Source organism: Protopterus annectens, chromosome 7.part0, assembly GCF_019279795.1.
Source record: "Protopterus annectens isolate FY-2018-M chromosome 7.part0, PAN1.0, whole genome shotgun sequence".
Classification (NCBI taxonomy): Eukaryota; Metazoa; Chordata; order Ceratodontiformes; family Protopteridae; genus Protopterus; species Protopterus annectens.
The window spans coordinates 1,145,335,303-1,145,361,045 of record NC_056739.1 but is presented as its reverse complement, the minus strand read 5'-3'; the positions used below and the strand labels follow the sequence as shown (position 1 = coordinate 1,145,361,045).

At 36.4% G+C, this 25,743-nt stretch overlaps 1 protein-coding gene across 2 annotated transcripts in view; it reads right to left on the bottom strand.

Annotated features, from left to right (window-relative positions):
* The window catches only part of LOC122806913 (stereocilin-like), a 608,237-nt gene that overhangs the window by 304,900 nt on the left and 277,594 nt on the right, over positions 1-25,743 (bottom strand). For both annotated transcript variants that reach the window (XM_044077724.1, XR_006365569.1), the window contains exons 10-11: positions 15,929-15,987; positions 1,888-2,011 (exon numbers count right to left, since the gene is read on the bottom strand). In XM_044077724.1, coding sequence (XP_043933659.1) covers positions 1,888-2,011; positions 15,929-15,987 — 183 coding nt within the window. The remainder of the gene's footprint in view (positions 1-1,887; positions 2,012-15,928; positions 15,988-25,743) is intronic.

The following is a 25,743-nucleotide window of genomic DNA, read 5'->3' as shown; positions in this document are numbered from 1 at the left end:
GAATATGTAAAGAGTCAAGCGGAAAAGAGTTTCTCCCATAAAAATTAAAATTCCTTCTCAGCAAACAGCCTTCTCTCCAAATGTTGTATTACATTGCATTTGCTTAATGGAAGAAGGAGAAAATAAGCCCATTTATTTTGCCCATTTAAGTAGCTTAACATTCCACTTTGCCTGTTTTCCAACCTTCTTTTTCACTATATTTCTACCATACTCTCATAAATGCCTTTATGGATTCCCTCACCACCACCCATTCTGGTAGAGCATTCTAAGGGTCATATCCTCCTGTGTGGAAAATACATAAATCTGACACAGGCTGCAAGCCTTTGAGTGCCATCCTGCTGTTTGTGAATTGCATATAGCAAGCACATTAACACCTCTGCCTTCATTCACATGCCTCCATGCTTAGGAACTTACAGGCACACTGCTGCACTTCTCTACATGGTCACAGCCCTTTGTGAGTTACATAGCGTTGTTTTTCTCTTTTTCCATGTACTAGCCTGACATGTTGCAGACCACATTGGTGAATATCACCAAAAGAACATCTCTAAACATCACTACTGTTATAATCAGACCTAGCATCAAAGAACCACTGGAATTTACCTTTATTGTAAATCATGCAATTATATAAAAAAAATCCAAATTTACAAAACTAGTTGGTGTAGATGAAAAGCCTTTGCTAAGTAATCTAGCTTCTGTCACATGAAGGGATAAAGGCCAGACTATATTTCAGGCAACCCCCAGTTCAATTAATGGCAAGCACGCTTGATGGAGGTGAATTGGAAGGATAGGCATTTCCATCCTGGGGAGAGGGGCAGGGGAGAGCCAGCAGTATACTGACACAATACCTTGCACTAGAAGTAGCAACGCAAGAAGCTCACTGTTAGGCTCTGACTTCCACTGTGGGTCTGAAAAAAACATGCACATGCATGTAAAGGCACTGTGGGTATCCTTGGTAACATGGATCATATGTCAACCTGTACAAAGGTGGGAGTAGAACATTATGAATTCTTTCACTGCCAGAAATACGTTGAGTGCAGAAAGCACTATTGTGGCTGCCTGAATGATGTAGCCTTCCATGCAGCTTTCACACTGAGCTTGAGTTAAATTCCCAGGCATAGCTTGATAACTGACAGGATTGGAACAAAGCATATTTTAAGTACATTCAGTTATGTGTATATAAATGTAGACAATATAATTTTGACCCAATAGTACTGGGCAAAATTTTGTGTATGTGTATGTGTGTTTGATAACTGACAGGCACAACTGTAAAACACACATTGAAACAAAGTATATTTTAAGTACATTCAGTTCTATGTATATAAATATAGATACTATAATTTTGGCCAAATACTGTTGGGCAAAATTGTGTGTGTGTGTGTGTGTGTGTGTGTGTGTGTGTGTGTGTGTGTGTGTGTGTGTGTGTGTGTGTGTGTGTGTGCGTGTGTGCGTGTGTGCGTGTGTGTGTGTGTGTCTTATAAGGAGAAGTGCAGCTTTACTGTATATCAAAGGTTGAACGGATTCCATAGCCATATGAGCACACTTGAAGATTCGGCACAAATTTGGACATTGATTGAACAGACACATTCTGGTTAAGCCATATTCTTATAAGCTCTAACCTCTACTATCTAAATTATTTGGAATGATAATGATATACAGAACTACTTAGAACAGACTGGTAATCAATCATTTTAAACAATTTATCAAATGTACTTGATTTTAACAGTTTCCATCATCAGAGACTAGGAAAGAAGAACAGAAGTTTCCTAAGTAAAATGAAAACTGAGAAATCAGAAAGTGAAATGAGCATTTTAATTATTAAATATCTAATATAACCAGTTCTTGCAGGAAAGATGTCACACAAAGATGTATTTTGTAGGAATACTGTACCAAACTTCCACGGAGTCCTCCTTGCTGCTCATTTATGTACCTGATGAGGTCATATAACTTAGGATGCATGAACCATTGTTGCAATGTGTCACAATCCACACCTCCTGAAATGCGGCCCAATGATCTGTTGGGTGATATAAAGATGGGTTAATGAACTGAAATGCTACAGGTCTTTTTTTCCCTCTGCCAGCTTAACATTTCAAAGAAATGGATATTCACTAGAAGCTACGATGCACTTTGTTGACATAATCTACCCATTTTTGTTATCAAATGAATAAACAGCAGATCAGCAGACCTTAGTAGTATTCTTATTTATTTTACACCACTAAAGAAGTGGCAAGGGTCTGTCATATGCATTTATTTATCTGTTTTCATTTGTAGGGTGATTGAAGAACCTGTTTCAGCCATGACCCAAGCCAAATGACCCAAGGAAGAAAAACAATATCTTGTCTCTTAAATATAATAAAATCGCCAGTTATACCTATATATATATATATATATATATATATATACATATATATATATACACACACACACACACACACACACACACACACACGGGTCTACTTCATATGGTCGACAGACCATTTGATCAAAATTCATTTGGTCGGCAGCTCATTTGGTCGAGAACCAGTATTCAAGGCACTTAACAGGGATTTGCCCCCCTCCCCAATGTTGTGTGACCCTGCAGTTGTTATATATAGTTGGGGGTGTGGGGGTGTTTAAAAGCATGAAAATGCAAGAAAAACTACACATTTTAAATGAAAATAGGTGGGGACTGTGCCCCCCACACCCTCCTAACTATATATAAAACAACTCCAGGGTCGCACAACATTGGGGAGGGGGGCAAATCCCTAAGTGCCTTGAATACTGGTTGTCGACCAAATAAGCTGTCAGCCAAATGAATGTCGATCAAATGGTCTGTCGATCTTCTGAAGTAGACACACACACACACACACACACACACACACACACACACACACACACACACACACACACACACACACACACACACACACACACACACACACACACACACACACACACACACACACACACACACACACACATAAATACTCCAAGCATTCATTCATACAAATATACCAGAAATCTAGCCAATTTTAGCCAGTCTCACTTTTGCAGCCTATTACAAACCTTAAATTGGAATCCATTGAAATATCTTCCCTTAGATGAAGCAGTACATTATTTCAATACTGTTTCCTAGATACCCTTAACTCGATAGCCCCATAAGAAAAAAGAGAGTTAAACATAATCATGCTCCTTGGCTATCTAAGTCAACCAAACAACTATTGATTAATAGAGACCGAGCATGACACAAATGGAGAAAACATAAGACCCCACCCAACGAAACTGCCTTCAAAATACTTAGAAACAAAGTAAAACAGGCCATTAATCAGGACAAAAAGACTTACTTCTCTCAACAAATAAACGCCCACAGTAATAATCCCAGACTTTTCTGGAAATCTGTCAACTCGTTACTAAATCCTGGCAGCACCCAAAACCCATTTCCATTTCCAGATAAAAGCCCAGTGAAAACTTTATTGATATTATCCTTACACTAGTAAACGCAGGCAATACCCCAACTCCCATTAACCCATCCATCATACCTCAAAGCAATATCAGCTTCATACCATCTTTTAACTTCCAACCTGTGGCAACCTCTCAAATACAAACATTACTTGGCAAATTGAAACCAGGCTCCTTATCTGCTGATAATCTCCCCCCAGAATATCTCTCAAAATTAGTGCTAAGGCAATATGTTTCCCAGTAAGTATCCTTATAAACTGATCACTTGCAGAACACACAGTACCCCAACTCTGGAAAAAATCAATAATCACCCCACTTCATAAAGGTGGAAACCCTCATGACCTACCTAATTTTAGACCCATTTCCATACTGCCCCCTCTATCTAAAATAATGGAAAAATGCATCCACAAACAACTGGTTGAATATCTAACCAGCAACAACCTACTATCCCCTTCACAACATGGTTTTCGACCATCCCACAGTACCATTACTGCCCTAGTCTCCTTCACAAATTACATGTATAACACCCTAGATAGTAACTTGCTTACATCAGTCCTGTACTGGATCTCTCAAAAGCATTTGACACAGTCTCCCATATTAAACTTATCCAGCGACTGCCATCACTAGGATGCTCTGATGCCACCCTAACCTGGTTCACTAGTTACTTGGAAAACAGACAACAATCCATAAAATGGCAGAATAACCTCTCTAGCCTTCTTCCAAATAACATAGGCATGCCCCAGGGGTCAATCTTAGGACCCCTACTATTCAACATTTTTATAAATGACCTACATAAAGTTCCCTCTGACTGTACTACCATACAATATGCAGATTATTCAACCATAATCTGTACCTCCAATAACTTTTCTGACCTCCAAACGTTAACACAAAAGGCCTTTACATCCATAGAACTCTGGCTAAACCAATTACAGCTATTACTTAACCCTAATAAATCTAAACTACTCATCTTTGCATCTAAACCTGTTCCCACAGACTTTACTATATTCTCCATAAACAAAACCCCAATAGAGTTAATAAATCAGGCCAAACTGCTAGGAATTACTATTGACAGCAAACTTAGCTTTGACTTGCATATTAAGAACACAATAAAAAAAGACTAACTTCAAATTAGGCAAACTTCACAGAAACAAACAATACTTAGACAAATCCATCCAAATTAAACTTTCAAAAAGTCTTCTCCATCCAACCTTACTATATGGGTCTCCTATCTCCACCAATCTCCACAACTCTTTGCAACACAAACTGCAGTCCTGTTATTATAAGATTGCAAAATTCGCATCAGCCCAACAAAATCGCACCCACCATTGCCAGGCCACTAAAGAACTAAACTGGCTAGAATTTGCACATTACCTACATTACACACAACTTACCTTTGCCCATAAACTCGTTTATAAACCCGAGTGTTGCCTTTCCCTGAAAAATATCATTGAACTTTATGTCCCATCTAAAAATCTACACTCTAACAACAAACACCTACTTAAAGTATCAACACCTAGTAAAAGAGCAGGTAGCTGCCTCTATTCCCATTCCATAACTAAGCTGTTAAACACCCTCCCATCATCAGTTACAGAATTAGACAACATAATCTCCTTTAAAAGAAAACTAAAACAACATCTCACTGATAACCCCAGCTGCACATGCAACACAAATCCGCAGCCTCCTTAATCTAGCAAAACTATTTCACGTAGCAAATATACTTATGTATATGTTATGCTGTTACACCATACGAGTTATCCCTAATCTTTAGTATCATAGTCCACACTTCAATGCAACCATCTTAACACATTTTCTCTTCACTGTCACTTTCTACTTTTAATACTACCATTAAATATGTGCCACCTATAATCTACTTATTCCCACTAACTAGCTATAAGATTCTAACTATACCTGTCTTACCTTTAACTCTCTAAATCTACCTTTCTCTTTTCCTACCTCTCCCCCCCAAAAAAAACAAAATTGAGCTGAGCTGTATTGTTAAATATTTCTGACTGTATAATTTTCCTACATGCTAATGTTCCATTGTTACTGCATTGTGCCTTTTTACAACATATTTGCTGTTTAGATAGCTTTCTGTATTTCATTTGCTTTATAATTATAATTTTGTTTCCTTAAAAATTCATGTATTGATTTTCATGTAACTTGGAGCTTTTCTCCCTGGGCCCCCAGTGAAAATGGGTCTCAAGCCCAGTGGACTTTCCCGGTCAACAAATGTCAATAAATTAAAAAATAATATATATATATATATATATATATATATATATATATATATATATATATATATATATATATATAGATCTCGTACTATTGAACGAAAGTTCAATAGTCCAAATCCACATCTACCGAACACACTTTTTAACCAAAAAAGCGCTTTTGCTAAAGTCCCTAACATAAAGAAAAATAAAAACTAAAAAACAAAAAACACATAACTAACATTTATGCAGGTGGGCAAGCCCCTCTGCACCCCCCCACTTTTATATTCTCATTCTGAGATCGCACTACATTGGGGAAAAGGGAATATTCCCTTATCGCCACTGTACTCCGATCTCAGCAACAGCCATTCCCCGCAGATTTCCCCTATTTTTTATCATACTTTCACGAAAGTGCTTTTTCGGTGAAAAGCACTTTTGTGAATGTATGAATATATATATATATATATATATATATATATATATAAGGTTTTGTCCATGGACTCTCCATTATTGAATATAACAAACTCCTATCCCATATCAAATATTACTCCATCAATAGAAAAGAAGCAGGGGCAGAGGATGTGGCTGGGATTCCTAAACAAGCTGCGTAGTACACAGCAGCTGTGATGATGCGTAGGCTAGTGTCCACTGAGGGACACAACAAGTTCATCAGCAGTGCAGTAGCCTATGCTTTGTACGCACATACGTGCAAACATAGATGCAATGAAGTCCTGCAACTCAGACAGGTAAAAGTCTGTCACACTTCTTAGTTATATGTGCAGCAGCTTGTAAATCTCACTGTGTGACTTCACATAACTGGACAAGATATGGAAATGTTCTGTACTAAATACCATCAGAATGTTAACAGTTGAACTTGTTTGTGTTCAGTGGCACTTATTTTCTTTTCTGTAGCTGAAAATTGCCCAGTTATAGATCACAGCAATGACAAAGGTGTAAACAACAGATAACATGTATTCACTCATTCCTTCATTTTATTTATTTATCATTTCTTGACACAGTTAGTTCCATTGGGCTAGTGGCCTCTTTTCAGGGGAGACCTGAGGTTGTATTTATACTACTAGGGGAAATGTGGCCTGGGTACCAGGAAATTTCTTCTACTATTTTTGGTTGTGAAGCCAAAGGGCTGAGACAGGATGGAAGTGCAATGGAAGAGAAGGAGGTGGAGAGTGAGTGTGAACATTGCTCTTTGTCATAAGAAACAAGTATACAGAAAGAAATTGTACAAGGAGAGAATTTAAGTGAACATAATTTTGAAATGAATATGTGGTACTGGTTGTGGAGTGCCACACATTGAAATAAAAAAAAGAAATAAGCTATTATGTCATATGATCAAAGAGACTGACACTAAAAAATAAGAATGCAGTTACCTGGGTGGACATTATTATAGGAGGGTTGTTGGATGATAAAGAAACATTGATCATGGAAGATGCTGGAAGATGCTGATGAAGTTAGTGTTGGTATGAATTATGTAGTAATGGTGAATACAAAGTAGAGCATTTTACTTTTGACAGAAATTAATAAAGATGTATCACAAGCAACTGAGAGTAAAAATGTTTCCTGTGCAGAAGCTGTTTCAATGGAGTGGAAAAAAAAAACATGTCTTGGAAACTATTATAAAACAAAATCTGATCATAGGAATAGCGACTAAGAATGGGGACAACATTGACAGATACTTTGTGTGCAACAATATTATGCTTTGGGTTTTGTTCCTGAAGACATAAGAGCTCTTTATTTATTGAAGTGGCTTATAAAATGTTTGAAAAAGCAGAAAAGTTTGTAATGTTGGTTGTAGCCAAATCCTGCAGAGGGTATGATAAAATTTGTAAAATGAAGTTAAAATTACAGTTTAGAACTGTTGAAGTTACTGAAAGTGAACTGACAACTCTTTTGGAAAAAAGTGTAAAGTGGTATAGGAATGTTAAGGGATTTAGGGCAGCCAAAAACAAGCTTTCTTTGTGGAATGAGTGATCATTTGATAAATGAATGTCCAAAAAGGCATTGTTTTCAATATGGAGAGCTAAACATGGGAGTACAAATTATGAACTGTGGTACAGAAAGTGTGGAAATAAGAGTAATTTTTGGTTTGACTGTGATATGGTTAAGGAAAAAGAGAATAGAGTAAATGTAGAAAAAGATAATAGTGTTATTTTTAGAAAAAGAAAGGGAGAATTATAAAGAAAAGGGAGAAAAATGTATTGATGTCCAATGAAGAAGGGGAATATATTTGACAAATAAGTTGAGGTTGAAAGGGATAAATATGGTGTTAGAGTAAACATTTGGTAAATGAAGAGATTGAAGGTGGTAGTGAAGAAGATGTGGAGAAGGGAGCTATTATAAAAAAGTAAGGAAAGAAAGATAAAATTAAAGAAAAAAATGCAAAAAAGGAAAAGGATAATGTTAGAGTTATTTTGTTAAATATAATCATATAATCTTTTTTATACTACTGCATGATGCAATAAACAAAATTGGCTGTGTTTTGTCAGCAGTATATCAGGTTAATTAATTACTGGGACACAATAAAAGTAAGTAGAAAACATATGCACAAGATTTGCTTCATGTTCATTAGATGTTTATTACAATAAATAGAAAAGAAAATGATTGTGCTGGAAAATTTATATGAGAAAATTGCAACAAAGTATGTGAGTTAAATGGGAAAAGAAAAAGTTTTAAGGAGGGGAATGAGAGCATTATGAATTAATAAAAAGATGGGAATTACAGTAAAATGTTACTGCATGGTGCAATAAACAAAAATATGATGATATTTGTCTGCAGGATACCAAGCAAATTATGGAGTTATAAAGAAAGTAAGTAGAATGCATTTGGGGAGAGAAACAGTATAGAGTTCTGGTGAAGAATTATGTTGTGGAGTTGTTACTATAATTAAAAAGGGAATGAAGGTCATTAATGTTGTTGTGGTAAAGCATGAAAGGCGTGCTTTATGTGATATGAGAGATGGTAACAATGTATGGAGATTAACAGCTTTATATGAGTCTTCTAGAATGAAAGAAAGCAGATGTTTTTTGAAGAAATAAAGTATATGATGTCTAATATTGATATTGTTATGATAGGTGACTTTAACTGCAATTTAATAAAAAGGCTGGGAACATTAGCAAGAATATTCAAGAATGTAGAAAAAATATGGCATTAGGATTATTAGTTTTGGATAAAAAGGGCATATACATAAAAAGAGGGAGTACTTGTGGAAAGATCATATAACAATGCTCTCAATTTATAAAATGATAAAAGATGGATATGTTAGTTATAAAGAAAAGTATAAGAAAGATTAGAAGTTAGAAAAAATGTGGAAAATTACAAAAGAGAAGTATAAAGATCTGATTAGCCAGCATTATAATTGTATAACGGGAGACAAGAATGAAAAAGAAATTTAGGAAAAGGAGAAGAGGTTGCACCTTTTCTAGGAAAAAAAAAATAAAACTGATGAAAGAGGAATGAGTGCAATAAAAATGAAGATGTAGTATGTGAAACTAAAGGTAATACCTGTGGAGTTAAGATATATAGAAGAATTATACAGTACAAGAAAGATGGATGTAAATGATGTAGGGACGGTTAAGAAATTTGGAAAAACTAATATTAAATGTTTATGTAATAAAATTATGCCACCTGAATATACCATATTTTTAAAAATTAGTAGTTCTCCTGGACCAGATTGGATATGTTATTATTTTTATAATGAAATAGATAACGAGAAGAAAATAATTATTGAAATGTTATGAATGATTGGTTAGAAAATGGAATTAATGATAGAAGTGTTTGTGAAGGAATAATTAAATTCATTACATGGAGAATAATTTCAAAATTAGACACTGTTAAATTTAAATAACATAGACCAATTTTTTATGAGAATTTTACAAATGAGATTGGGGAGAACAGTTAATATGTTAGAACAGATAATTTATGGAAAAGAAGATAGACGCATAAACCTTTATTAGTAATAGTGAAGCAAGTAGTTAGTTATATTAAAGAAGGTGGGGAAAGTAGAGTTGCTATATATGATGTGGGAAAAGCATATGACATTGTGGGTTATAAAAAATGTTTGAAAAGTTGAAGATTTATGAATTAAGTAATAAGATCATAAGGAGTATAAAGTCAGTATATAAAAATTCCATTATTAGGTTAAAAATAAATAGATGGCTCAGTAAGGAAATTAAAACAGAGAGTTAAAGCTTATGATTTTTCAGGAATCAAACATCTCATATTTCATTTCATTGAGGAAAAATTTGTCAGCTAAAAAAAAATCTGCAAAAAAGACTTCTTTACATTCTATAAAAAGTTTGAATTACCACCAAAAAGTTACACTATCTACACTATCTAAAGAGATTTGTGATGTATCTACACTGCTTTACAACAGTGGCAAGAATAGTGCCTTTTAGTTTGTATGACACCTAATGATTAAGCATAATAAAATTAAAAAAGTAACTAAATTCCTTATTGTTCTTTGTTGTTATTTGTAAAACCAGTGACCCTACTGTTAAAAACCCTACTGTTGGTGTAGGCCTTGCTGTTAAGATCTTCCTCTCTTTGGTTTATTGCATGCCATATAACTGCTCTTTTCTAAAAAAAATCCCTTAGATTATTTATTTTACTCAGAAAAAAAATCTCATTATTGTCAGATGTCATGCTTATTAGACGAATGTATTGGCCCCTTTACCCCTTTCTTCTTCATCTTGGTATGATACTATTTTTATGTGCAAACTGATTTTGCAAGGTAGGTAGGTTCTATATATGGAACTTGAAAACTTTTAAGTACATTGTCATAAAACTTAGATGTAACAAAAAAAAAAAATTAGTTCAAAATCACCACCAACAGTGAATATTAGACAATTTGTAGTGTTGTTCAGATAGTGAACAAAGTCATGAAATTCTTGTGTGTGTTGTACAATAAACACTCCATTGAATTTACATATATTGTATTTGTTCCATAATTATATTTTGCCCCCTGTCAGCCCTTCTATAATCTTATGTCCATATTATCTTCTTGTTTTACAGTTAGTGTCATGCGTATATTCTGTATCAGGGTGTAATCGAAAAAAAAGCAAAGTTTTTGGTTTCTATCAGTCATTTGTTGTTTTTTGTTTTTAAGAGCTGCTTTGTGTGTGTATTGATTAATCAATCGTCATCAATTTTAATCCAAAGTCGCTAAATAAAACCAGTCAGTTCTTAGTATAAACTGTCCCCAAACACTACACAGTTTGGAAATTTACTGTAGTGAAGACCTTCTAGATTACAATGTTTAAAAGTTAGTCTTTTTCAAGCTCATAGATACTTTGTTTGTTTTTTTTGATTCTAAAAAATTCCAGTTATCTTTGGTTACTGCATTTCAAATTTCTGATGTTTTTTTATTTTCAAAAGGGTTTTTTATACATCTTTGCCACCACACCACCACCACCACGAAAAACCACGAAAGGACTCTTGCCCACACTGCTGGCACTTCTGTGTGGCCAAATAAAATTGTCCCACCATTCACTGTTTTTTGACTCCCTCCACCCTGGAAAAAAGTACTGGGTTTGTGGTTTTTTCGATACCCTCCTTTGAATTGCTGTAGTAATGATTGTAAGCTGTGTTCAGAAAGCATATAATCCTTCTGGAACTGGATGGTTGATAAATCCATCAAAGGGTCTAATCTTCTGTGAACTTCCGAAACAACTTCTTCATCCCATCCACCTGTTGTTTAACTATTCAATCACAAATTAATTTACATACATAAATGATGGCAATGAAAAAAAATTTAAAGACATACCATAAAAAAATGCTGAAAACTATATATATACATATATATGAACTCTTAGAGAACATCTTATAAAATATTTCTTAAATGTGTATTAACACTGACTGTAACATATCATTTGAATATATAATATCACAATAAAAATTATGAATTCATTTCAGTTAAAGCAAGGTTGTCTCTTGAGTAGCACTTTATTTGCATTGGTAATGAATGTTATAGTGCTTACAGTGACAAAGAAACTGCGAGAAGAAGTATTAAAGTGTATAATGAAGTAAAAAATACTATTTATACGCCATATGCAGATGACTTGATAATATTTGTGAAGATGGAGGGATGAATTAGGAAATGCATTATTGAAATTGGAAGACTGGTGAAGCAATTCACTTTGAATATAAACAACAATAAATGTAAGGGTTTTGGAAAAAAGGGTTAAGACAGAAGGTATATATTTTATAAATGCAGGATTAAAATTATGATAAACAGAGTATTGGAAGCTATGACATGAAAGAAAAGCAATGGAAATTAGAAAGACTTAAATAAATATGTGGAAAACATTTTATTTATCATGTAGGAAAATGTTATTTAATACAGTCATATTATTTGGGAAAATTGAGAAAGTTAGGTAGATTTTTTTTTTCAAAAAATGGAAAAAGATTTGTTGAAAATGTTTTTTTTTTTCCTTTGGGGTTCTAGGCTTAATCCGGTAAAGGCAAGGGTAATATATTATGAAAGTAAGGATGTTGGGTTATGTTTAAAAATCCATTTTTTTAGCTTTGTTGCATGTTCACTGGATGTTTAGTAAAACAAATAGAAAAAAACGATTTTACTGAGAAAATTATATGGGAAAAGTACAAGAAAATATAGGAGATAAATTGGAAAAGAAAAAGGTTTAAGGAGGGAAATGAAAAGGAGTATTATGGTAATAAAAATATGTCAAAATGGCATTATGTGAAAACTTGTGAAAATAAGGAACTTATGATTACAAAGGTTATAAGAAAGATACAAGAAAGATTTAGATCGTCAACAAATGTTAAAATAAAATAAAAATAAAATAAAATTTAAAAATTATTTTAAGTTAAAGGATTTCTTATGAAGGCTTATGTTAAAGAAGTTGCCATTTAAGGCTGAAATGAAATAGAAACAAAAAGAAGATTTGGTATGTAGAGTGTGTAATGTGGCAGAAACAATGGAACATTTGATTCTTGAATATGTGAGAATAGGAAAATTTTGAAGTCTGTGTTAAAAAGGATGTCAAAGACATATTTAGCAGAACTGATATGAATATTACATTGCATGGTTGTTAAGAAACATCTAAAAAGAAAAAGTGCAAATATGTTGGACATATTGATTATAACAGCAATTCGGAATGTAAGAAATATGAAATGTAGGAAATTACTATTTAATGAAATCTGGGATCCATCGATTGTGATGAACAGGACAAAAAAGATGATTGTGATATAAAAGATGGAAGGAATGAAGTAGTAGCATCTTTGAAGTGCATGAAGCACAATGATTATACTCTATCTGGAAAAAAACAAATCACTTAAGTGCTTCCATAGTGCAAGACCCAATCTTAACAAATATTAAGCACTTCTGCTTCAGTTGTTAAGATCAGGTCTAGCTCTAGGCAACTAAACTTACTAGTACTGACCAACAAACAACAGTGACAGAATAAAACAAACAAAACAAACAAAAAAATTGTTTCTGCCTGCTACCTGTGCAGGTAATGTATCCCTGGCTTTTTTCTAACATAACAGAATCTCTTACATGGTCTTTCAGCAGTTGCTAAGTGCGTTACAGCTTTGAAAGCCAGCAAAACACTTAGCAGTTTTTTTCTTCTGTAATGAGTAGTACGTGGAGTAGATAAAGCTCCATGCATGACAAAGAATTATGATCCTTGCATCAGTCTCAAATGCATAATAATCCAGTTATGATCAGTGACCCACTCATAATCCTCCATGTTATTAAGTATGTTATATAAATGTCATATTAAATGATTTGACATTTTGTCATGATGAAGTGTACAAATGTTTAAGCTGTATTTATAAAATAAAGCCCCTCATTTTCATAGGTGCCGTGGGAATCTTTTATACCCACCTCAGCTAACACCATCTTAAGAAGATGGGATATTGATCTAATATCTCATCAGAAGGATGTGACATTTGTTTGTCATTAACATTTCTTAACATTACAGAAGAGAAAACAAGTACTTCCATGCTTATCATTGCACTTCCTCAGATTTCAAAAGGACCACCATTTATCAACAGTATTCCTTTGAAACCTGAAAAAATACTGTAATAGAATGAAAGTGGTCTCTAGTTTATTTGTTTTATTTTGAATTATTATTGTTCACTTTCTACATGTTCCAAATTGATTCTTTTACCTATATTTGATGACCAGTTTGTGTTTGCAGTATAGTATGTCATGGCATCCAACATCTTGTTAATTTTTATATCTGTTTATTATGCAGCCCTCAATCTTCAATGACCTCCCAAACAGGGAACCATCACTGAGTTCTGTCATATCTTCAAAAGCAATAACCTCAACTCTACTTTACCATGTTATCATAGGCATGTATTTTAACTGGGGCAGGGGTGGGGAGTTTGTACTTGAAAACAGAAATATGGGTATCAATGAAATGATTGTGAACAGGTCAAGGCAACAGCTTTCATTCATGCAGAAGATGGTCAGTCTTACTTTCTTACACTGGTGTGACATGTAGTGTCACCCAGTCCTGTTACTCCAGTTATTTATACCCTCAAATGCCAGACATCTTAGTTTTCAATGGGTAGAAATGTTATTTCTCTTCCTTCCCTGGAAAGAAAAAGTTGGCATAAGGCTACCTCACTGAATTATGGCTGGCCACTCTGGGATTTCTAAACCTAAGCTGCTAGTACTGCATATGGGTGTCTTAACTCTGTATATTCAGGATGACACAAAGCATTTATTCGCATTTAAGTCACAAACACAGAGAACTAATCTAAGGGGGCGGTGAAAGCCAACACATTCTGGCTAGGCTTATAAATGCCTTCAGGCAGATAGCCTAGTACCCACCTATGAACCTATTAGTTTTGAATAATACTGGACACCCTCTTAATTCTACCTCTGCCCGGGTGATCTCAAAATGACAGGTTATCTGGTTACATATTTCCTTGCAAGCTCACCTCAGGAAATGAGTAGGGGCCCATTTTTTTTGCAGTGCTTCTTAGCTGCTGTACATTCTAGATATGCTAATTCTTGGATAACTCAGCTGCGTAGATGCCTTCCTGAAGATGGTTCTGTGGTGAGAGCACATGGCTAATTAGCATGTCTCTCCCCAAGAAATACCTCATTCTCATTCAGCACAGCCACAGGGCCCGCACTTTATGGCGCTGCATGTCTTCATGTTAGAGGACCACATAGAACCATATATGGGTGGATGCTGATTCTGGGAAGGGTACTCCAATGAGAACACTGAGGTGTACATGTTGCAGTATCTTAATGAATTCTCCCATTGTGTCTTGACTAATTTCATCTTTCATCATTAATATATGGTAATGTAAGTTTATATTATAAGTATAAACATATAGTTGTATTGCATTTGGTCAACAAGCTGTTGCTTTGACTGCTTAACAGACTGATTTCTCTTATTGGCAAATTCTCTGTTTGTGAGATCATACTAGAGTGGGGAGGTGGAATCTGACATTCCCTCACTGCTGTGCGATCTTGGAGGTGGTATATTTAATTTGCAAGGGGGTAGGGAGAGCACGGGGTAATCCCCCCTGCATAAACTATTTTAAGGGGGGGTGTTTTACGATTTGATCTTTTTAGATTTTTGTTTTTATTAGAACATTTGAGTGTTCCATATTCTGCTAGGTAATATTTTATTCTTTACCAGTGAAACCCAGTTTATTGTTTACCATTGGCTACTTATGTGACTTGTAAGAGTCACTCAGTAGGCAAATGGAGGGTCAGGAAATCAAACCATGGAGTGCAAGATGAAGCTCATTAGCTGCACAAAGGCTTAATCTTCTGCTAGACTGCTAGACAAATGTTGTTTGGCACTAAAGTTGTTTTTTGCATACCAGTTAGAACAAATCCCCTAGGTTATTAAACACCAGCCAGAGAAGAATGATAATCATTAGTTCTCAGCAGTCTCCAAGTATAACATTCTTGAACATTAAGATATTATGACTACTGGGCAAAAGCTCCAGAATTAGAGAAACATGTTATATAATGACAAATAAGTTTATCTTAGCTGCTGCTATATACAAATCATTGTAGTGTACCTTTAATACTTACCGGCACTGAAACAAAAACAAAATGTCCTCACTTCTCTGAATTCTGTCCTTGCTTGCACTTATGATGTATACAAGTTAGTGTTAAAACAAAAAAGGACAATTCAATCAACACCTTCCTCAATGAATTTCTCATATCATAGGAGCATGTTTTAATATTAAGGTGTGATATGTCTAATTGGTACACATTTTTGATGTTATGGAATACAAAACTGTAACAATACTAATTATATACTTACAGCAGTGACCCAGTGGTTAAGTTGGAGGTTTGCTGCAGCTGTCCAAATATGAACTGAGCCTACATGGAAACAAAGCAAGTGAAAAAGACCAGTTAGCAAGAATGAAACTTCTGCAAGATTTGATGTGTGCAGAGTACCAGTAAAAAGCAGCACATTGAAATTGCTAGCTGACTCCATTTCCTGCTTATATCCTAACAATTTAGCATAATTTAAGGAAATGTGCCATCTTCTCTAGGAAACATAAAGAATCATCCTTGAAATAATTAGCCAATGTCTCTCTACTTGTATTAACTTATAACATGGGGATGGTGAGCTGCTTTTGAGACAGAATTATTTTCATTTTTCTGTGAGTGGACAATGACAAAACTAGAAAAGAAAGTAAGAAAGGGGAATATTTCTTAACCTAGAAACAATTTAATTATTTTGAATTTAGAAAAAGCAGAAGATGGTTACCTCAAAAGGTCACTTTTATTGTTTTCAGTGGAAGTCGTTTAACTGGAGAATACAGCCAAAGTATAAAGCAGAGCAGTGGTGAAGCAACAGAAGGACAGTGAAATACTTTGAGAAATACAGTAAAAACACATCTACACTATATTCATTTTAAGGTTAAAACTACATACTAAGTATAGGCAATCAGCTCACTAAAGTTCCTGCTTCATATTCTGCTGGACTTCTGGACTTCCTCCTTCATCTCTGGGCCAGTAGAAGTAGAACTTAAGGGTGTCCTGGGGGCCTTCGCTATCTCCTTCAGCAAGGGTATTTTAATTTTTATAGGATCTGCCCATTACCCCCCCCCCCCACTACCAAAGCAGACCTGCTGTTGTGCCTGAGGGTCAAGCTTGCAATGGGATATGTGGCATATCTCCACAGCTTCACAGCAGCTCAGCCATGCTGACAACCCTTTCCCTTTCTTGGACAACAGTGTGACATCCCAAGTTTACACTAGGGATCACTGCAGGGGATGCCCACTTAACTGCCCACCCTGGGACTGCTACGCCTATCTCTCTTCTGCTGCTCCATCAGCAGTTGCCCATGCCACTAATTGAACCCAGGCTGTTCTGTAGCCTGGACTTTATCCATCTATGCCACCAGAGGGACAGCTCACTATAGCTGACCAATGAGGACTTTTATAAGTGGGCTAATTGTCACACAGTATATACCACCATGATGTCCACTTCATGTTTCAGCTTGACTGAAGCCATACCCTAGGAATGGTCTCAAGATTAACAGAAAAGAACATTGTGCCATGAGTCATAGCTGAGATTTCATTGAGTAATACATGTCACTCACATTAGACCCTGCTACAGAATATGTCTTAGAGTAAAATGCTCACACAAGGGTCAAACATTTGTTTTAATTAATACATTTCTATGTATTCCTCCATGCAAGGCATGATGTTTTCTCGATACACAAAGGCAGTGAAGGTTGTTTTATTAATTAAATGGGCATTTTCAGCTCACATAATTATTTTTTTTTTTATTTTGATTGTGACATACCTGAGATGTCCCACATTTTGTGGGGTTTTACTAATTAGACACATCATTACCATCACAGAGAACTATATACCTTAGCAAACTATGCAGTCATTTGCACTATTGGTGTTTGTGGGGTTGCAAACAAGCAGAGTTGTTTACCACTACAAACTAAAAAAGAAATGTTGTCTTTTAGGAGTTGCTAAAGAGGCTTGCACAATTCATTCCTGATGGCACATCATGAAATCACAAAATGTCATCATACTGTGCTCTAAGTAAGATCTACATGAGCAGAAGTGGTATCAGGCAGCAACCACAGGGCTGGCATATATTTTTGCAGGCTCAAAATGGCTAGGCACCAGCTGTGGAAGATATTACCTTGCCTAAGGCTACACTTGCTGTTTTACTGTGGCAGCTTTTCATTTCAAATTGTGAGCATGAGTAGGATGCATGATTTAGGGACCACTGATACCTCCCACATCAAGGTGTGAGAAATTCTACTTAATTCTGCATGTTTGTCATCTGTGTGTAGGGTGACATTTCCCTGAATGACCTTCAAACAAGTTGCTGTGCACACACATTAACTCAGGCATAATATGTTGATATCAGGTGTCTAGATAAACTGAGTGAATATATATTTGTGTAAATGCACTTTTTGATCGAAAGTACAAATGTTCAGAAAGACTCTTGTCTGAAAATAACTGGCTTACACACAAAATGTGTGAAAAAGAACACCAGCATTGCACTCATCAGCAGGAACTGTTAAATTTGTCATCTTGCATAAAAAAGTTAACTAAAAGTGTTTTTTTGCAGTGTGGCAAACCCCCCTGTACCACCAATGTGGGGATCAATCTCACTCATTGAAATTATATATATATATATATATATATATATATATATATATATATATATATATATATATATATATATATATATACACAAACTCCATATTTGCATAAATTCTAAGACAGGAGAAATCTCTCAAAAGTAGGTAATCACTGTCAGTGCACACTTAAGACATTTCACCAGCTATGATTTACAGTGAAAAACACTGATCTGTGTTATAAGCTGCACAGATGTATGTCATTAGATTGCTCTTCTTAAGCAAGCATTCCATTGGTGGACACCATGTTCCATACAGCATAGTTCCTACTTGTGTCTGCCAGTACTTTTAATCTGGACTTCAAATGTGATTATACTGATTATGTTCTCAGAAAAGTCTTGTTGAATATTTGTATTTTTGAAAAAAAAGTGTAGCGGAATTGTGTTCACACAAATGTGTATTCACTCAATTTACCTACATCCATATCTGTCCAGATATCTATACCTGCATATAGATAGACAGATAGTTGTAAAATATATAAAGTATGTGGACCCTTTGCTTTGTAGGAACATTGATCCAGCACACAGAGCTAATAATATGATGGAAGCCCGGCTGAAGTTATAGTAAAATGACTTCTTTTAAATGAATCCCAACAATATTGCTGATTTTAAGAAAGAAATGTAAGCAATTATTTTTGTTAACCAAATACATGAAGAGAATATATGAATGGGGGACAGAACCAAAATGACTAGCTGACAGAAGCATATTTTCAGTGCTCAGTAGTTTTCCTTTCATTATGCCAAGAAAACATGATTTTAAAAGTTAAAATTTTATTCCATTATCTGTTTTTGCTAACTTAATCCAGAAATTTGTAGAAATTTTCCAATATTTTCCTGTCAAATTATTCTGGAGATTTACCAGGTGAAAATGAAGAATGGGCACCTCAAAGTATTTACTCTTGGATTCCTCTCTGAGAAAAAGACCTACAGCAAGTAATGTCCTCTCTACATGAGCTTTCCTTGAAAATGTATGTATTCCAACAGAATTTAGACAGCTTGAAAGAAAACAGTGTTAAGCAAACAAACATCTTAAAGGACATAACTCAGCAGCAACAAACACAATTAGACATTAAGACTCAGTATCAGATGTTGAAAGACTTAAAGAGGAAAAACTACAGACTTTCTCCCGAAACAAAATACTTGGCTACGCAGTAAGCCAGATGATCTACAGAACAGAGAAAGGAGATGCAACATCATAATTTTAGGGCTACCTGAGAAAACTAAAATGGAAGAAATTATCAGTTTTTGGCCTTCTGAGATTTCTAAATTCCTTAATCTGTAAGGAAGACTTTCTTTCGAAATAGAAAGGGCTCACCAGTCAATGTCAGTATCTTCTAATCCATTCTCACCACTAAGATGTATAGTAACAAAACTTCTCTCATTCCTTGATAAGGAACTTGTCTTAAAAGTAGTCAGACAACTGAAATAGTACAAATTCATACACAAACTAATAATCCAAGCAAAGGAAGGGAGTTTCCACCACAAATGAAAACAGCTCCAAACTTTAATGAAATACAAGACAGCATGAACACCTACACTAAGCGCTTTCGTCTCTTAAAAACATTCAACATGGGACTTCTTCAGAGTGTAATTAAAAGGCTAACAGCATATGCTATTAAATAAACCTGTCTACCAATTGGAAGATTGGGTTCATGAATAATACATTAACTAAACTACCTTCAAATTTAAAAAAATTAATAAAATAAATGCAAATAATAAATACATTGATTAACCAAATTCAATAGTCTAATGAAATATATAATTCTAAATTAGTTTAAAAATGTATTTAACATGTGTTTAAATATTCCTCTTAGTTCATATAAGGCTAACCCTGTAATTTTAAGACATTTTTTAAAGAAATACAGTCATTGAGACTTGGCAAGATATTAGCATTTAATCTCAACTGCCAACATAACTTTTTATATTCAAACATATTGTCCAAATCACCCCCTTTTAGGTTCGCATTCACCTTGTCCATAACAAAAAATAAAAACTTTTTAAAATATTTACATTCTGCGGAATGTCTAAATAAAGTCTTACTGTTACATTTGTGTTTCACGTTCCTTAAATGTTCTTAAATTATATTCCTAAATTGTTTTTTATCTTCCCAACATAAAAGGTAGTGCTTGAAATATAAGACAAATAGACAACTCCTTTGGTACTACAATTTACAAAACCAGGGCAGCTAATAGTTCGATTGTACTTTGAAACCACAGCAGTAGGTCAATTGTTTATGTACCTTTAAACAGAACATATCCTACACTTGGACATTCTGGAACTGTATTTATCTTTAACTTCAAAAGGTTTTAATTCTAACAATTCCTTAATGGTCTTGCCCCTACTGTAAGTAAACTGGGGGACTTTTCCAATGCACTGCTTCACTTCCTCTGTAAAAACTACATCCCAATTGGAAGTTACAATGTTTCTAATTTTATAAGCATCCCTATTATAGGAGATGACTAAGTCCCTAGACCTACAGCCATTTTCATCACCTCTACTCTTTAACTGCATACACACAGGGGATACTTTTTTGTCCAATATCGGGGTGTAGCAACCACCTCTACCCTGAACAATCATCTGCTTGATGTTATCCAAAAGTTCCCAAAGGGTAATCTCACTCCAAAAATATATCCACTAACCTCTTAATTTCCAGTTCAAAGATACTATTCTCAGTAATTATTCTGGACAAATATCCATCTGATTTAATAAAATCAGATGGATACCCTCTCTTTAAAAACATATTCTCTAACAGGGCTTGTATAGGGAGGCCATCCGTGTGGCCCTAACAAATTGCCCCTTCACAACAACTCTTTTTGGGGGGCTTTGGATGGGAGCTAGTATAGTGCAAAAAGGAATTGGAATATGTAGGCTTCCTATAAATCTTTGATATATACCTACAGTTATCCAAATCCTGTTTTTAAAGAGAGGGTATCCATCTGATTTTATTAATGATACAAAAATGGAAGTTATTAACAAGAGGAAAGGGGGGTTTGCACCTATTCTCATTTCAGCAAATATTGATTTGATAGTACCCCAAAGGACTTTGGGAGAGAATATAAATAAGGAAGTTAATAACTTTAGGCTTTCCTTTATTACTACCTTTACCATTGATTACGATCGGGTCAGAGACATAATTTTTAAGAACTGGTCTATAGTAAAAGACTGGTCCGCTAGGCAGAAAATAAGTGAAAAAGACCTGGTACTGTTTAAAAAGGGTCATAATTTGAAACATTTAGTGGAGCAACCAATTATTGATCATGATATAGTTAAATCTTATTTTATGGAAAAATGTAGTAGGTGCTGACACATTTGTTCATAGATTAGTACTAGGCTAACTGCCCTTGCGAGCCATTTTAAGCCTAGTCAATTATTCCCTGTGAGACTCAAACCCTGTACCTTGTGTTTGTAAGGCAAACAGCTTAACCATTAGGCCACCCGGTATACTTTATTTGCTATTAATGGGTACAAACTGAAAATCAAAGATAAATTTAACTGTAATAGTGTTGGTGTAGTATATGGAGCATTGTGTAAATGTTGTTCAGTGTTCTGTATCAGAAAAGTCAAACATAAATTAAAGAATTGGACATATGAGCACATTTATAAAATTAATAAGCAAAAAATGACCAATGTTTTATATAAGCACATATTAGATTTCCTGGGTACAATTTTAAATTTGTTGTCATTGAGCAAGTCAGGGAAAATCCTAGCGGTGGTCCTTGGCAACTATGGTTAGAAAAATTAGAACTATATTGGATTTTATGTCTGAAAGCGATTGGTTGGCTGGGGCTTAATGAAATGGCAGCAACTGGCTGTATTTTAAAATTAAAAGTACAGTATAGATAGTCAATTTAAGGAATATTTTAATATTCTTTTATGTGTATATATATATATATATATATATATATATATTTGTGATAGGTGTGGTTTTAATTATATATGTGTGCATATTTTGGAGGTAAAAAGAAGGTATGTACCTACCATAATGTTCCATGTTAGTTGTCTTCTTCTCGCCTTCTTTCTTGCTGGTTGGGGTTCGGAGCCGATCTTCGGCTCCGACTCGGCCATCTTCAATAGCTCGAGAGCTGTTTACTGGCTCAAGGCTACCCCATATCCCATGATGCCTGGCGCTATCTACCTAGATCTCATTTGAAAAAGCTATTCCAGACATATTTAAGGAAGAATTCTGCCCTAGTAGCCCCTTGGACCTAACTATGAAGCTATCTAAGCAGAAAGGACAACCAGAGAAGGTTCAGCCAATGAAATCTGAATAAGGGAGCTCCTCTCGATCCACTAGGATAGGGGGATGGAGGGTGGGATGCAAGAAAGAAGGCGAGAAGAAGACAACTAACATGGAACGTTATGGTAGGTACATAACTTCTTTATGTTAAGTTGTCTATCTCGCCTTCATTCTTGCTGGTTGGGACAGTGTCCCTAGCACCTACTATCCTGGGTGGCTCAATGGAACAGACTCTTCAGAACAGTGGAACCAAAATCAGCCCTGTTCCTGGAAGCAATGTCTAATTTGTAATGAGAAATGAAGGTATGTGGGTTAGCCCACGTAGCAGCTGCACAGATAGACTCCATGGGCAACCTAGATTGGAAGGCCACCGAGGTAGCCAATGCCCTAGTAGAGTGGCCTTTAGGTTTGGTAGATAATTTCTTGTTTCTCAGTTGGTAAATGAATTAAATAATGTGGGACAACCATCTAGATAATGTTACCTTATAGACCTGAAGGCCCTGTCTGTCCTCAGCATAGGAAATGAAGAGCTGGTCCGACTACCTGATGTCCTTTGTCCTATGCAAATAAAAACACAACTGTCTGTGAACGTCCAACTGGTGCAATTTATATTCTGCGCTATTGGTGTGATTAGGAAAGAACACAGGAAGGTCCATGGACTGATTCAAATTATTTTGTGTATAGACCTTAGGAAGGAAGGAAGGATTGGTCCTTAGAGTGACCCTATCATTATGGAAAACTAAGTATGGGGGATGAATACATAGAGCCTGAAGCTCCGAAACACATCTGGCAGAAGTAATGGCTACCAGAAAGAGAGTCTTCCAGGATAAAAACTTAATGGAGCAAGATGCTGCAGGTTCAAAGGGTGGCAAGATTAGGGAAGCTAGCACCAAGTTTAGATCCCACAGAGGTGGTGGATCCCTCACTGGGGGCCTGAGCAGAGTGGTTCTTTTGAGGAAGGCTTTACACAGCTTGTGAGACATGATGTTATTAGAAGACAACCCAATGTGAAAATTCAAAATGGCAGCTAAGTGAACCCTGATTGTAGCAGAAGCGGAAACAGAATGAAAGAGTTCCGCTAAAAATTCCAGAATCTCGTGGACAGGGGCTGAAAAGGGATCTATATTCTTAGCCTCTGCCCAGCAAGAAAAACATTTTCACTTGCTAGCATAAGTTTTCCTAGTTGTGGATTTGTGTGATGAGATAATAATTTCCCGCACAGAGGAGGAAATATTAGGAAGCCTGGATAAGGTTGGAAGTGGAGCAACCAAGCTGTGAGCTGGAGAGTTTGAAGGGAACGATGCAGTCTGCCCGATTGATGAATCAGTAGATCTGGAATAGGACCCAGAATCCAAGGCTGCTCGAGAAGATAATGATGCAGGAACGGGAACCATATCTGTCAAGACCAGTAAGGGGCAATGAGGATCATTTTGCAACCCAACACAGTTGCTCTCTGTATGAGTTTGGGTATTAGGGGAAATGGAGGAAAGGCATAAAGAAGTCCCTGAGGCCAATCGTGGACTAGAGCATCTCTGGGGGAGTGGCCTGGAAGTGGAAGAAGGGTGAAGAAATTGCTGCACTTGCTGTTGAAAGGTGTGGCAAACAGGTCGCAACAAGGCCGACCCTATTTGCGAAAGATTTGTTCCGCAATTACCTGATTCAGAGACCACTCATGAGGCACGAGAATTGCTCTGCTGAGCCTGTCTGCAACAATGTTGGAACTCCCAGGGATGTGCGTTGCAATCAGAAAACGTTGGGAAGAGATCGCCCACTGCCAGAGTCTGAGTGCTTCTCGACATAGAGGATATGATCTGGTTCCGCCCTGCTTGTTGATGTACCACACCACTGACATATTGTCCGTTTGAATTGCAATGGTCCTGGGAGGGAGAGAGTCCTGAAGGACTTGCAACGCTAAAAGCACAGCTCTCATCTCCAAGACATTTATATGCAAATAGTACTCGTGAGGCTGCCAGGTGCCTTGGACTGTCCTGCCCTGATAATGCCCCCCCCACCCTATCAGGGAGGCGTCCATGGTCACTGTGGCGACTGGAGGGGTTAGCACAAATGGCCTGCCCTGGGACACTGATGGGGAGACCATCCACCAAGCGAGATGCTTCTTGCATGCTTCTGTGATCATAATCTTGTGAGACATGGGAAGCTATTGGAAGGACCACTGTGTGAATAGAAGCCACTGGAGGATTCTCATGTGAAAGCTGGCCAGGGGGACAAGAAGAATTGCTCTTGCCATGGAACCCAGTGCACAAAGGACTAACCTGACTTGAATCATTTTGCATGTTAATAAAATCTGTACTTGTTGGCGAATTAGTGATACCCTGTCCGGTGGAAGGTTCGCAAACATGTTTCTGGTATTTAGATTTGCGCCTATATAAGTGATATGCTGACAAGGCAACAATGCAGATTTTTCAAAATTTATTGTGATACCTAGCCTGGAGCAAGTTTTGATAGTGTAATCCCTGGCTTGCAGGAGGTGATGCCTGGTGGAGGCAGTGAGGAGCCAGTCATCTAGATATGGAAACACCTGGAATCCCTGATGTCTCAGGTGAGCCGTAACCACTGCCATGCATTTGTTGAACACCCTGGGGGCTGTGGTGAGACCAAACAGTAGAGCTCTGAACTGATAATGACTGGCTCCCAGCTGGAAGCAAAGGAATCTTCTGGAGTGCCTGTGCATTTTGACATGGTAGTACGCATCCTGAAGATCTATAGGGCACATCCAATTGTCCTGACCCAGGAAGGGTAAAATGGACTGTAGCATGACCATCCGAAACTTTGTTCTTTGTACAGACCTGTTTAGTCTGCTAAGATCCAAAATGGGTCTCCAGTCCCCTGTCTTTTTTGGTACCAAAAAGAACCTTGAGTAAGTTCCGGATCTGATCTGGTCTGCTGGGACTTCCTGGATGACCCTATTGTGTAGCAGCTTTGAAATTTCTTTGGCTGCTTGGTCCCTTAGATTGGGTGGAACATCTGGAAGGGACTTGTTTGACGATAAAGGGGGTTGAGCAAAGAGAATTCTGTAACCTCCAGATATGATTGACTGTATCCACTTGTCTTGAGTTAGATTCTGCCAGGCTTTGGGGTACAGTGAAAGTCCTCCCCTGACTGCCTCCAGAGGTGGGCAGCCGGGCAACCCTTCAGGGATGCTGAAAGGGCTTCTCAGAGAAGGATTCTCTGCTGCCCTGGTTCTGTGGACCCCCCCCCCTCCG